This window comes from Tachypleus tridentatus, chromosome 1 (assembly GCF_004210375.1).
Source record: "Tachypleus tridentatus isolate NWPU-2018 chromosome 1, ASM421037v1, whole genome shotgun sequence".
NCBI lineage: Eukaryota > Metazoa > Arthropoda > Merostomata > Xiphosura > Limulidae > Tachypleus > Tachypleus tridentatus.
This window is the reverse complement of record NC_134825.1, coordinates 133,896,086-133,911,911: the sequence shown is the minus strand read 5'-3', so window position 1 is coordinate 133,911,911 and position 15,826 is coordinate 133,896,086. Positions and strand designations below refer to the sequence as shown.

General features: G+C 31.4%; 1 protein-coding gene across 3 annotated transcripts in view; it reads right to left on the bottom strand.

Moving 5' to 3' along the window:
• The window catches only part of LOC143224752 (terminal uridylyltransferase 7-like), a 151,415-nt gene that overhangs the window by 121,374 nt on the left and 14,215 nt on the right, over positions 1-15,826 (bottom strand). For all 3 annotated transcript variants that reach the window (XR_013013431.1, XR_013013432.1, XM_076453026.1), the window contains exon 3: positions 2,508-2,638. Coding sequence is in view for 1 of the 3 variants with exons in the window: in XM_076453026.1 (XP_076309141.1) it covers positions 2,508-2,638 (131 nt within the window). In the remaining 2 variants the exon portion in view is untranslated. The remainder of the gene's footprint in view (positions 1-2,507; positions 2,639-15,826) is intronic.

Here is a 15,826-nt window from a genome sequence, read left to right as displayed (position 1 = left end):
ATTAAAAACAATTAGCCAGGAAACCTTACAAATAAATACAAGTTTAAAAACAAATCCAAAAATTGTTTTTAATGTCCAGATCAGCTTAAGCTTTTACCCACTTATTTCAAGGTGAATGTAGGTTCCTGGCCAACTGGATTTTGGTAATGTATATTTATACCTGTTTATAAGGTGTTTTAGTCTGTACTAAACCTTTCATTGGTGAAATCACAGTTGTCATAAATGAAATATTTGTATAAAGTACACTTGTTTTCTTTAATTCTGTAATTATGAGGTTTCATCAAGTACTGATGGTTTAAAATATCGATTATGTGAAGCTACATCCATTATAACTGTTATTAGTAACATTTGAACAAGTTATTGACAATGTTACCAATTTATCATACAAACATTTTAATACTATTGACAAAAAAAGGCATCCCAACAAATCTGTTTAATATATTCTTTTTAAATTTTATGAGCAAATATTGTTAGATTAATTACTGAATCATTCTGACAAGTTTATTTGTAGTTCTCTAATGGTATCTATTTTGATATCTCTAGGAGTTTAAACTTTAGATTCTCATTTGTAATAATGTACAGTTTCTGTTTCTAACTGGTTGGTTGCTGCAGCAGCTTATTTTTAAAGTTGAAAAGATTCTACAATGTAGACAGGAATGTCATGTAAGTAACAAATGAAAATTGATAATTTTTCTTTTCAATCTCGAGAAGTTAAAATTTACATAGTAAAAAAAAAAAAATTCCAAGCATATTTACACAATACATAAAGTGACATTAATTGATCATAAACTTCAAAAAGTCATAGCATGTGCCCTTGAACACTGCTGCAGAAAAAAAAGTTGTAAACCTCTTCATATGAGCTTGTTCTCTTTAAACAACCTTGTAGCCACCACATAACAATAAAACTATACATACAATAACTGAATGTTCTAAGTTTATTATCACAAATTTTACAAGTTTTTAGTAGACATTATAAATATGGTGTATGCAACAAAATCATAAATTTTTAATATATCTTACTAAAGATTTGGCTAACTTTATTGAGTCAACTTGATTTTGACTTATAATCACAAGGTAACTTTTATAATAAGAATAAATAAGTTTTTTTTCTTTTATAGCTGTCATATTTCACTTGCATAAACTGTAGAACCTCTTAAATGAAAATGGAATGGGTTTTGTTTTTTCAGTAACAATTTATATTTCATCTGTTAAGTTCTCTCCTGTAACACTGTATACGGCCTTGGTCTGTTTAAATGACCTTGTAACCATCAAATTAATATTTTTTTTCTCCTTAGTTGTAGCAGACAACTATACACTATGTAGTTTTACAGCAAAATATAATAGCATTTTAATTTAATTTTATTTTTTTACAGTAGCATTCAGATCCTCTCATGGATAACAATACCCATTTCTTACACTGGATAATTTTGTATGAATAAAAATCTATTTACCAGCACATTTATGCTGAATTATAAAGTTTTGCTCATGCTTAGCATGTGCTTTTATTGATCATTAATGTTTAATTTAATGAAGTTTTCTGATCTAACAAGTCTATCATTCTTAAATTTTAGTTACTTTTATAAAAATAAATAAAAACCATAAATTAAAAAAAAATCTTTTTCAAGCTTTAGTAGTTGTATGATAGAAGTGGATGTCAAATTAATATCTTTCTCTATTTGTTATAAATAATCCAATTCCAAATGTCAAAGCATTACATATTACAAAGGGCATGGCAACTTGCCTAGTTTATTGCTTGTACATAAAGGTGGAAATAAAATCTAAAGTGGGTAATTTGTACCTTAGAACTTTCTTCTAATACAAAGCAGCGAAGACTGATAATTTATTGAAATATTTCCTTTTGAAAGAAAGAAATTAAAAATCTAATTTTGAATTATAAACTAGGTTTTGATGCCAAGTGTAAAGACATATAGTAAAGTTGTTTAATTAAATTTTAAATATAACTCTTAAAATGTTGTGACACATGCACTTTAACCCATTTATATTTACAAAATTAACCAATTAGCTCTACAATCATCTAGGAAAAAACTACACTCTTGTTTTGGAGAGTTTTTAAGTGAAATTTGGTCAGAGATAAAGTTTTGTAAGAGTTACTGTAAACACATTTAAAAATAAACAATTAAGATACCTAAGGCAATACAGCTTACATACTTACTGAATAGTGAAAATGGTCGAGAAAGCTCTTTTTTTATATATATCCATAATATTTGCTTTTTATTTTTACTTCTTATTTTCTCATATATAACTGAGCTCACAGCTTTAACTTTTCACAATATTAGTAATCCTATTAAGTTTACGTGACAAAATGATCTCGTTGAAGTGTAGTACTACAACAGTAAAAGAACAACAAAAAAAAAATCCCAATGACTTAAAACCTGATAATGTAACATCTTTCCCTGTTGTATAATTTTTCATAAAGTTACTAAATTTAGTTTGTATATAAAACATTTATATTTACAAAGAAAAAAAAATTCAAATCACAAACTTACTTTTTTTAAAGGAAAGATGAATTCTTCTTCCAATTTCTCAAGTATTTCATCTGAGTACCAACTATCTTCAATAAGTATACCTTTATTAACTTTTTTACACCATGATTTCTCCTTGAATTGCTTAGGGGTTGCTATAAAAAAATTGTATTAATTTGGACATGATCTCTAACAACTTAAATAAGTACTGTGCAATTTATTGTAACCATCATATAGGTGGTTACATACAAGTTTCTACTTACAAAATATTCAACAGAAACCAAAAACTTATTTTTCACTCAGTTTATTTTTTTAAATTCGATATACGATTTCCTATACATAATTAACAAAATTATAACATGTTCTTATAAACAAACTTCATTCAAAATCTTGACTGCTTATTTGTGGATAAAACTATAATACTGTAGTATTTATTTATTTAATCCTCCTTGAATCATTTACATCTAGCAATGAATGTTACTTATAGAATAACTTACTATATTATAGTTTGGAGACTCAAAAGGGTTATATTCATGAAAACAATAAGTGATTTATGAATTCTTAACCAATGTATTACAAACAACTTTTATGATTATTATTAATGTGCTATACATACATCAAAATTTGTTTTATTTTTATTATTTAATGGAAGAATAACCACTAATTTGTTAATTTGTCTGTCATATATCTGTTAACATGGAATATTTGTTCAGAGTTCTTTGAGTACATACAGCCGAAACTTGTCTTCAGGTAAGAAAAGAGACAATACAGTAGACCATGAGTTGGCAAGGATTCCATTCATCTCTAACACTTAACACAAGCAATAAAGTTCAGAAGTAACTTGTAACCTTAAGTATATAACTGCATGAGTGCTAAACTAGAATGATTTACATTTAAGTTGAAAATGCTGTTTTAAAATGTGTATATATTTTAATACCAACGTAGAAATAATATGCAATAAAACTAATTGAAGTGTTTGACAGTGAAGTAGCAAGTCATTAAACCAGCACAATTCCTAATATTAATTTTTTAGAAACTGTACTTACAATAATTATGCTATACTTCACTATGCATAACTTACTGCAGAGTACAGTGTGTTGGTTGTATTGACATCTTTAATTAAAGTGTAAAATATACATATATATTACAGAATTTGTATGAGATAGTGGAATCAAATGACTAGCATATTGAAACATCTGGGACATAACACAAAACTTCCAAGTACACACAACCAAAATATCTATAACAGATGTATGTATGGTTTAAGATCCAAATAAAAAAAAATGAAGTAATATGTTGAACAATCACCAAGTTGTTCATATTCTTGGTGGCTGTTCAAATTATTATTTTCATCACCTATGCAGTTTTAAATATATCTTTCTTAAGATCCAAATAAAATTAGATAAATACCAAATAGCAAGAAGATAAACTTTGCAAAGATGGACCAGGTTTATGAGTCAGAAATGTAACGATAAAAACCCTCCAGAAAAATTCTGTATGAGTGAAATAAAATCAATCTCACAAAACTGTACGACAAATAATCTTTGTCAGAAATGCTAAGGTGAAACCAAAACAAATGGAAAGACGACATGACATAGAATGCATATGTAAGCTTCAGTCATTATAAAACTAAGTATAAATACAAAAATATAAAAAATAAAAAGAAAATGTCCAAAAGCAATAACAGCAGGATGACAAAGAAAACAGGTGTAGATTATATTACATGTAACAAGCAGCCTTGAAGACATAAATATAAGAAAACTTATAATTATAATTATAATTAAAATGCTAAGGTGAAACCAAAACAAATGGAAAGACGACATGACATAGAATGCATATGTAAGCTTCAGTCATTATAAAACTAAGTATAAATACAAAAAATATAAAAAATAAAAAGAAAATGTCCAAAAGCAATAACAGCAGGATGACAAAGAAAACAGGTGTAGATTATATTACATGTAACAAGCAGCCTTGAAGACATAAATATAAGAAAACTTATAATAATGTGTGTATGTATGTACGTATTTTGTTATAATCAAAAACAAGCTGCATTAATTGAAGGGATCCCAGGTTACAAGCTATAATGTGGGATATAAAATGTACTCCAGGTTTTAGAGATGAATGCTGAGGTAGAACCCACACTGCAGTGGGAATACACCATCTATCAGTCTAACATCCACTTGCCAGTCTCACATAAAGAAATAAAATAAAGTAAATGAATAGCAACAGAAATTAAAATTATAGATATAGGTATAGAAATAGATTTTAGAAGAGTGAGAAGTGGGTGCTCAAGCACACAACATCCCACATTTATATCATCCTTCACTGCCTGTAGACAGTTGTGGGAAGGTTACTGATCTCTAAAAGTAAAGTTAATTGAAAAATAAAAATAAGGTACTATTATTTGGAGGAAAGTAAGTTTCATATAATCTTATTTCTTGAAGTTAGCATTCCTGTCCCCATTATGGTTACTATTAAGAGGATAAACCATAAATTGGAAAAGCAAAATATTTTTTTTTCTCTAAAATATTTACATTGACATCCTTATCTATTATTTTAATTTCTAAACTTAAATAATGTGCTTCTGTATTAGATATTGAAGTATTCTCAAATTCTAATTCTACGAGATAAATAGTGTTAACATTATTTCAGGATTATTTACGCTAACTAAATCACCTATATATCTAAGTTGAGTAAAAATATCTGGATGCGTGAAGCTAATTCTATGAGATAGTGTTAATAACATTATTTCAGGATTATTTATGCTAACTAAATCACCTATATATCTAAGTTGAGGCAAAAATATCTGGATGTGTGAAGTTTTCAGTAATTCCATTTTCATGATAGTAAAGGTATAAATCTACTATACAAGTAGAATAGTTATCGCTCATTGATACCCGTATTACTAGTTTAAAAACCTGGTTATTCAAAAATAAATAATTATTGTAAATAAAGAAAACTTAATATATCTTTTGGGCATAATGGGCTTGAGCACCCATGTCTTTCTTCCTAATTTCTCTATCATTTTAACCTTGCTATATTTTATTTCTTCATGTGAGACTGGCAACTGGAGGTTAAGATTGATAGGCAGTGTATTCTCACTGCCATATGGGTACTACTTCCATAGTCACCTCCAAAACCTAAGATACATTTTATATCCCACATTATATCTTCTACCCCAAGATCTTTTCAAATAGTGCAACATTTTTTTTGGCTTGTTTTTGGTTATAACAAAGTAATATAATTAGTCAGAGGTTTGGATTTGCTGTTTTAAGGCAGTTCTTTTTGATTTTACATTAATTTACTTAACTCTATCAATATTAATACAGATATATGACAAATGAGATAAAAAATGCAACATCAAAATGTTTACATTTTCCTAAACTGAAAATGTATTTCCAATTATTCTTACCTTCAATGATACTACAGTTATTCTTTAATACTAGCTATGCTTATCTAAGCATTGATCTTGCATACTCCAGTCATTTATACCTTACTTAAATGCTCTTGGAAATATCCATTTTGCAAATCTCTCAAACTTCATCAATGCACCCTCTAACTTGGTACTGTATATAAGCACCTTTATATATAATATAATCACTTTTTCAAGACTTACACCATCCTGGTCACTAACACTGGCTCTTACTGGGAAGGAAGGGCAGGAGAATATCCATGGAGGTAAGCATTATTAGAAATACATTTTCAATTTCAGAAAATGTTAAGTTTCCAAACATATTTACACTTACACTATAGCCAGAATACCACAATGAGAAGGTGGAGGGATTGCTACAGGCATTATCCATACAGAAAGCATCTGCATAGAATGGGATGTACAAAAACAACAGTGTCACAGGTAGGATAAGCTCACTATATCCCTAACAGATACATTCCTTATATAGAACATAGTTCATGTATCAAAGGTGGAATAGCAAGAGTGATCATTATAAACTAACCCCACCCAGAAAGCCAAGGTTCCACAACTTGGGGCAGAAATTAAGAGGTCTTGGTTTCTATATCCCATGTTGGTTCCTAGGGTTATTAATTGCAATGTTATATGTAGATATACATTTGATCGGATCCTAACTTGAAACCACAGACTAATGCTTTCAAAACCACCAGAATCACAACAAGAAAGTAGGCAGCATGGAAGTGAACAAACTTTCTTCTCCACCTGAAGAAATCCAAAAGGCAACACCACAGGCTCTGAATGACAAGGTAGTGTATGACTTAATTAACCAAAGAAACAGAACTCATCCAGCCTGGAATTATGCACATTTATCCTCCCTCTTCAACAAACTGGGCAAGGAGCATCCAACTGCCCCTGGAATTATGCAGAGGATGTGGAATACTGTGCTCAACATGAACAATATACTAAACTGACACTGGTCAAAGAGAATGGTCATGTACACCATGACCAGATAGCATAGGGTCAAATTTGAACCAGTATTATGAGGAGACCTACAAACTTCTGGGGACCCAAGTAGGAAAGCCACCAACTTTGCCCTATTCTCAAAGGTGCAGGAACACATACTAGAGGAAAAGCCTCTGTTCACTGGAAACTGGATGTGTTAAGACTCTCTAGCTCCACTAGTAGAATCTGTGGGGTAATGTGTATTAGACAGTTCTGAGGAACAGTGCAATAGGTGAACCAAGTTCTCTAAATTTCTAAAAGTTAACTACCCCCAGTTTATTAATTCCAATGTTTAGCATGGTTAGGCAGAATCCTCTTTGACTTTACTTATGACAGTCCACGATAGTATGGTAATAGCATCTGGTAGCATCAAGATTGTCTTATGGAACACCTCATTTCTGAAGAGCCTGTTACAACAATTTGGAAGAATAATCAAACTGGTTGATAATGCATAACTGGATTGATAAAAGTACATCCATCTGGGCAACACTTGCCACAGAGCAGAATTAAGTGAAAGCAAGATATAAGGAATTCTGAAAAAGAGACAAAATGTTGACAAAATTATCCCCTCCTCCTTATAAATGTAGCAGATGTTAAAACAGCCCTGCAAGTAGTGGAAATCTCCAAGAAGAAAACTGCCAAATCATGTAAAGAATGTAGAAGAAAAGTATCAGGAAAGTCCAAATACCAGCCTGTAAAATGTCCAACACTAGACAAATTAAATGGGCAGCAAAATATATAAATCTGCAGAATCTGATGAGAAAAAACTCAGAAGATCCTCATCTATAAAGATCAGAATATGTAAAATGGAATATTTGTAAACTCATCTCTGAGGAATTAGGAAAATAAAATCTTGGAAAACTGAAGAATCTCAATGAATACAAAGTCAAGGATATCACCATGAAAGGAAATAAATAGTCACATAGCACTTCCACACCTGACAGGCCAAAGCAATTGATCAGATAAGAACTGATTGCAGAGGTGAGAAACAGATGGGGTCATTCCATGCTAAATCATCCAGATTTTGGAAAATTTTCCAGGTGACCCCCTCAGAATGCCTTGAAAAAATTCATGTGCTCAACTATCCATACAATGAAACACTGCCAAAAATTAGATCGATATCTCTAATAGTTTCTGATTTGCAGCCCTGTAAAGTTCAGCTAATTTTTTTATTTTTGGCAGATTCATTTTCGGGCAACTTTGGCTGCTCAAAGCTGCAAGAGTAATGGTGGTAGAAGGCTGAAATTTGCTACACTCACTGAATTAATACCACAGAAGTCAAAAATGGCCTTGAACCAAGTTTATCTCTCTTAGAATTTGCATAGTGAGGCAGTAAAATCACCTGAAAACCCAAAATCGTAAAAAACATTGCTTTATGTAATAAGCCATAGCTCTAAGACTTAATATGATACAAAGCTGAATTGTGTTTTCTAATTTCCTATAACATATCAGTTGATAAATCAGCAATTGTTCTAATTAAAAGTATATTAGATCTCCTGTAAAAAAAATTTAGTTGCATGCAACTTTTTATGATTTGGTTAAAATAGCCCTACTTCAGGCCACAGTTTGACCATGTCACCAGTTATTCAGCCTTTTCAGATTTTACCATATATTCTTACATCTCTGAATATGATCTACAAAAAAGTTCAAAATGGTGTTCAACCTACTTTTGAATTATAATTGTTTAAAGTATGCTCTGACCATACGTTTTTTATTTAATTAAAAAAATCAATTCAGATGTGTTACTGTGTGCAAATATATCCATACAATTTTGAAAAATACCCATCAGAATTTTATGAATCCCTAACCAGCCTTTGAAATGTTAAATAATGAAGTTGTAAGAAACAAGAAAGAATTAATTCATTTCTGAACAAGTTTATTGGCATAACTAGTTAGACCATATGGCAATGCAAATATATTGTGTATGCATTACAGTTATGCAGATATGGCTGAGTTTAAGATTCATAATATAATAAATACAAAGGCAAATCAGACACAAAAAGCACAGTGCTAACTGTGGCAATAACTGAGAAAGATTATAGTGACACCAAACTGCAATAATCGTGACAGTGAAATGTTTCAAAAACTGCTTTGGCAATAAATTAGCCTTAACAACATCAAATAAACATTGCTTTGTACAGACTTATTTAATAAATTTCTGAAATTTGAGTTTGATTATGTTGAGATCACTTTGACTTAGAACATAGTGGCAAGCACTACTGCCTTGCAAGGTAAGTGCATTTATCTGACAAAGAATATGTTGGAAAAGAATCCAGCTTTCATCTTTACATGACCTTGCAGGTCATGAGAACAGTTCATTTCTTGATTTCTTCACCAAAGACACCAACACATTGGAATGTTCATCTGATCTATCTTTTATGTTTCACACAACCATTCATGATCGTATATGCATGCCACATATTTCCCTGGCTGATAATTGTCATTGCTCTCATTAGACCCTATTTGAGCTGCTGCAGCATCACTTTCACTGCTACTACCAACAGTTACAACTGTGTACACATCATCATCTGATAGCCTTCTCATATAGAATATGTTGGTAGAGTGGGGAATAAAGCTATGATGTGACCTAATACCTGCAACAGTTTTGCAGTTTTCATAGTGCTCAAGTAGATCAAACTTTACACAATTCTGCAGGACTGATTCCTGATTGACATGAAAGAACTGAATGCCTTGAATGTGGTCCTTTGCTCAATGGTACATATCTGAGACACTTAAAATTTGATAATTTATTATTCTTCACAACCTTGATTTTTTTTGAAGATCATGTTCAGAGTATTTCAATGGGATTCATAAATTATTTCAAAATTGTATGGATATATTTGCACACAGTAACACATCTGAATTGATTTTTTTAAAAATAAAAAACGTATGGTCAGAGCATACTTTAAACAATTATAATTCAAAAAGTAGGTTGAACACCATTTTGAATTTTTTTTGTAGATCATATTCAGAGATGTAAGAATATATGGTAAAAATCTGAAAAGGCTGAATAACTGGTGACATGGTCAAACTGTGGCCTGAAGTAGGGCTATTTTTAGCTAAATCATAAAAAGTTGCATGCAACTAAATTTTTTTACAGGAGATCTAATAGACTTTTAATTACAAGAATTGCTGATTTATCAGCTGATATATTATAGGAAATTAGAAAACAAAATTCAGCTTTGTATCGTATTAAGTCTTAGAGCTATGGCTTATTACATAAAGCAATGTTTTTTATGATTTTGGGTTTCAGGTGATTTTACTGCCTCACTATGCAAATCCTAAGAGAGATAAACTTGGTTTGAGACCATTTTTTAATTCTGTGAGATTAATTCAGTGAGTGTAGCAAATTTCAGTCTTCTACCACCATTACTCTTGCAGCTTTAAGCAGCCAAAGTTGCCTGAAAATGAATTTGCCAAAAAAAAAATTTACAGGGCTGTAAATCAGAAACTATTAGAGATATCGATCTAATGTTTGGTAATGTTTCCTTATATGGGTAGATAAGCACATGTGTATTTTTTTCAAGGCATTCTGTGTGGTCACCTGCAGCCCCCTGGATAATTTGACAAGGAATGACCCGATGGCAAAAAAAAAAAAAAAAAAAAAGTGAAAAGGGATGTATCCCCCTTTCCAGTTGCTAGAGACATAGAAAGAAAGGACCTACCAGGGTATTTATTCTAGGACCTAAGGAAAGAAAGAACCCTACAAATACACCAACAACCCTAAATTATCCTTATGTCCACAGACAAAAACACCCATTAATAGGAGAGTGATACATGGTACATTAGGCTAAAGGCTTGAACAGTTACAAAAACATGTAATACTGCCTTAATATCTTGGTAACTAATTGAAAAGGCCATTTGGGAAGAATGCTGAATAGCAGACAAAGCTAGACTCAAATGAAAATGACTAAACATGAACACATTTGATAAAGTGAGTACAAACTTCTTGTAAGCTACACCCCAGGCAACTTTAAATGTTAAATTCCAATGACCTTGGAAAGGTCTTGGTGTATAATGTGGGACTGATGATGTCTCAAGAAAGACAGCCAAAAAGAAAAATGCAGAGGTGAACTCACTTGAAGATACTGTAGAAGATGAAACCATTGTTTGACTAGCCAATCTGGGTCTAGCAACAACTAACAAGTAGAGGATCAAAACACACAGCTAGATTTTTGAGTAGCAGAGGAATTGTGGAAAAAGCACAGAAGAGGAATCTCATTTAATCAGGAATGAAAACATTTACCACCCACACCTGAAAAATGAGGAACTGGAGGTTCCAAAGCTTGTAGCTGAGAATCAAAGAGTGGCCAAAAATGATCCTTGAAAGTCCAGACTGCAAGTATATCTATTGGAAAACTACACAGTGGAGAATCCATTTGATCAGAAGAAAATGATAGCTGAGACTAACATGCTAAGAAATTTATCACTCCAGTAAAAAGGAAAACCATGAGGTTATTTTGAGTGGAATAAGCCCTGTAGAGAAAATAACCAAAGTTCAGAAACAGTCTCAATATCACGTTTTCATGACAATAAAGTTGAAAGTCTACTGTGGTGCTGATGAAATATCTCATGAGGATATTTCCCTCCAAGAGATCTAAACATAGCACTATTGCTAGCAAAAATTCCAAGTTACTGATGTAGAATAAAGATTTGTCCTCCATTCATATACCCTGAATTACCTGACACACCTCATGCCTGAAGGGAAGTATCTGTGAAGAGATAAATTTGGGACAGAGGGGCAGAAGACATGCAGACACACATAAGTAAATAAACACACACACACACACTAATGGTAGGGTTAATACATGCCAGCTACCTTTCAAAAACAAAGATGCTGCTTTTGATAAAAGCCTGGAAGATCCAATGGATTAAAGTTCCAAATCCATTAGTTGCAGTGAGACTACTGAAAGGATAGCATGACTTTTCATCCAAAAATTTCAGAGATTAGAGGGAAGCTCACAAACCCAAAAAGACAGTACCTGCCTTTCTTCTTCATGTGGCTGAGCCAAGCTTAACATGATATATGCTTGTACAACCCAGCAGAAGATGTATAGTGCTCATGCTAGACCAAAAACGAGATCCCTGAACTATTGAACATGATCCCCATGCACAAATCATACTGAATGGCAAAATAAAACTCTCAGAATATGGAGAAATACTTCAGTAACCTCAAAGCTGGACATTCACCAACCTGGTTAAGAATGCCAATGCATAGTGAGAAAGGACCCTACTATGGACTTGAGAGGATCAAAGAATGCATTGAAATCAAAACAATGATTCCACCAACCTCCCCTTGTCCCAGGCATAACAAATAAACATGAAGAACATCCCAGAAGAAGGGAATTGGATTTCACCATCAAATCTCAAGATCAGTAACTCTAATAACAATGAAATGAAAATTCAAACCCCACTGTTCAGATGGGGGAAGAAAAACCACAGGGTAGCAAAATCAGAGAGGTGAAGAATTCAATCACAAGACCAATTTCAATATCAGAACCTGAAGTAAACATGGATCTGCAGTTGAAGAATTATTACATGGCCATCAATAGTGGTAACCTCACTCTGATCCTCATTGAAGCAGATATGGATGGCATTGATGTCAGTGACAGAATGGAAGGGCCCTGAAACTATTCAGCTCCTTGAATAAAAGGTCTAAAGTAAAAAAGAACAAAAAAGCCAATAGGTGATGTTAATTCAGAGAATACAAATACTTCTGAGATCCACTTGAACATCAAGTGATGAGAGAAAGAAGCCACATGTAAAACACAGAGGCTACAGCTGGTAGACAAATTACTTCCCTCCATGTATATCTACTGAAGAAACAAAAGCAGCCCACCTGACCAAGATAGAAGTAAGAAGAATCCGTTTGATCATAAATTGAAGTAGAAATCATTGGCAGGCTGCCAACAATTTGGGGAAATGGAGGGAAGAAACATCGTGGAGCAAGAGTAAGGATGAAACAACTACAAAAAATGTGACTGGTTAAAAATAATCATACAAACTAAGTTGGAATTCAGTGTAACCAAAAAACAAAACAAAAAAACAATATGACAAAAACTGTGAAAAAAGTGATTACATTAACTAAGTGAGGTCCTTATACACAGTACCAGGATAGTGAAAGCACTGATGAGAGTGGAGATATATGAAAGTTAAATTTTGCCACAAGCATTTAAGTGGGGGTATAAGAGACTGGAGCATGTGAGACGCATGCTTAGATATGCAAAGTCAATGTCCAAAAAGAGCTATAATGTCAGTGCATGGTAAGTATGTTTTAGAATAATAACTTTTCAATTTGGACAAGTAAACCAGAATGGTATAACCATAAAAATAAGTAAAACCAGATATCACAAGAAAAAAGCTGAACAGTTTTGAATTAGACTTAACAGTAACCTAAACTGATTGAGTAATGTCTTTGTCAAAAGGAAAAAAAAAATAAGTGGCCTGTCAATAAATACTCCATCAATTAAGTACAGAAACAATTTCCTTTACAAAATACCAACAAAGATATCAAGTTTGAGCCTGCCCATAAAAACTATGTAAAAAAGCTAAAATCACACATACACAAAGAAATGGACTAAGCACAGTATGCAGCAAGAGTATGAGATTAATGTAGTGACAAAAGCATCAATCATAACACATGCAATTATATACAAGGCAGACTGTATTCATGCATTAATTATAAATAAAGTATTTTAACTGGTATTTAGAACCAACATACTATATTTGCAAGTATTTATAATTCATGCTGATGTGCTATCTTTATCTAAAACATTTAATCCCTTAACTCTTTAGTAACAGGCTCTGTATAAATTACACAAATTTCTCTACACATCTGCATGTTAAATATTTGCACTATAACATTTGATACACCATGTGTATCTTCACAAAATTTGATAAGACTAAGACTTTTAGTAGAGATTACAAGCTTTTTGTACACAAAAATCAGTTTTGATGAAATATTTTTTTCTAAAGATTTGTTAATAGTCTGAATGCAAAGTGATTTCATATTATGATTAAAAAAATATTCTTTGTCTCAAAAATATCAAATATTATTTGTGTAATCTTTAAAACCTTTTAAATACATTTCAAAGGTTTGTTTTCAATAAGACTATATTTTGTTATTTTCTATACTCTACGTGGGGTCTGTCACTTGAATAACCTTGAATATTTGTGAATATATTTATAATTTTTTTTATATTGACCTTGCAGTCACATCTAGCTAATATTCCATAACTTGAATTGTCAGAGTGCATGTGCACTCATATAACCACTAACACAGAAATTACCTTTAGTCTTCCCTGTCTTGGCTGCATATTAATAAAAATCAATATATGATTTTTATAAGAAATTAAAATATTAATAACATTTTTTTAAAATATCAAAAACATTTAATATTTACTTTTAAATTAAAAAAACAACTCATATAATACTAAAATTTGAATTGCATTCTATAATTTAAATAAGCTGATGACATGGCCTTTAATCCACAGCCCATTGTAAAAGTGTTAAGAGCATGTACACTGTATTTTTGTATTTGACAATAATATCAAACAAAACTATTGAAACTGATAAGAAGCCAATAATAAACCTCTAAAATCTTTTCAGTTTAATTAATCTGTAATCTTTAGGAGTTATCACCATTCATGGTTGTCTAACTGTTTTTACTTAAATCCTTGTACTGAGGTTGTTGCTTATTAATAATATATGAAGTTAAGCAGAGTAAACATTTAAATGTATAAATATTCATATGAATATCTTTACAGATATATATCTACTATGTTGTATAGATTTTGAAGAAAACTGAGATATATATGAAAGAAGACCAAAGAATAAATGACAAAAAAAAATAACTAAAAACATGCAATTTTAAAGTTACATTGCTTGTACTAGTTGATTTAACCATAAAATATTGGTATTATAATACATATTATCATAACATTTCATTTGAAGCCATGTAAGTGCTGAAAAATAACACGAGGATTAAATCATTTTTTTACACTCAGTTGTCAAACCCACCATCCAAGAGTTCACTGGCCACACTGCTTTATTTTACCATTGTGGAACCTTAAGACTGTTTTGAGCAGCCTAATTATATGTCTGGTAAAAAATACTAAACATTTCGTCATCTCAAGCAAATAAATGATCTTTGGTTCTGTGTGGCATATGAAGTATGTAACTAATCTAAACGTTACCATCTGAGTTCATACATTAACTATGTCTAAACATCAACAGTGTAGAGAAAAGAGTAATGAAGCACAATCAAACATCATATTCTAAGTAGTACATGAAAAAGAGTAATTGCCTACAATTAAAGATTATCTTTATGTAGACATGTTAAGGAAAAAGTATTAGAACTAAACATTACTATCTGTGATTACATGGAAAGAAATAATTACCTAAGACTAAGCAATAATTTTATTGTGTACATGTGAAGGAAAAAAACCCAGATTTAAGTGTTATCTTTATCTCAATATGGTGAGGTGTAGTCAACCAGAACAAAACATTAGCATCTAGGTGTTACACATTAAAATTATCTAACTTGTGTGTACACTTTAAGAAGTGATGAACTACACTAAGCAATATTTTCCATATGTACCTCTGAAGAATAAATGAACTAGATTTAAGAATTACCTTCTACATTGACATGTTAAAGAGCAATCAACCAGAACAAAACATTAGAGTAACTAACTTGTGTGTACACATGAAAAGTGATGAAATACAATTAAACAATCCTCTATGAGGCAAGTTAAAAAGTACTGAACTAGATCTAAGCATTATATTGTATGTGGACATGTAAAGGAGTAATAAATTATCTCCAAACATTAAATTTATGAGTTATGTGTTAACGAGTAATAATCTATATCTAAACAATAATTTCTACATGTTACCAGGTATGACAAAAAAAGTGATAAAACACTAAATGTGAAGA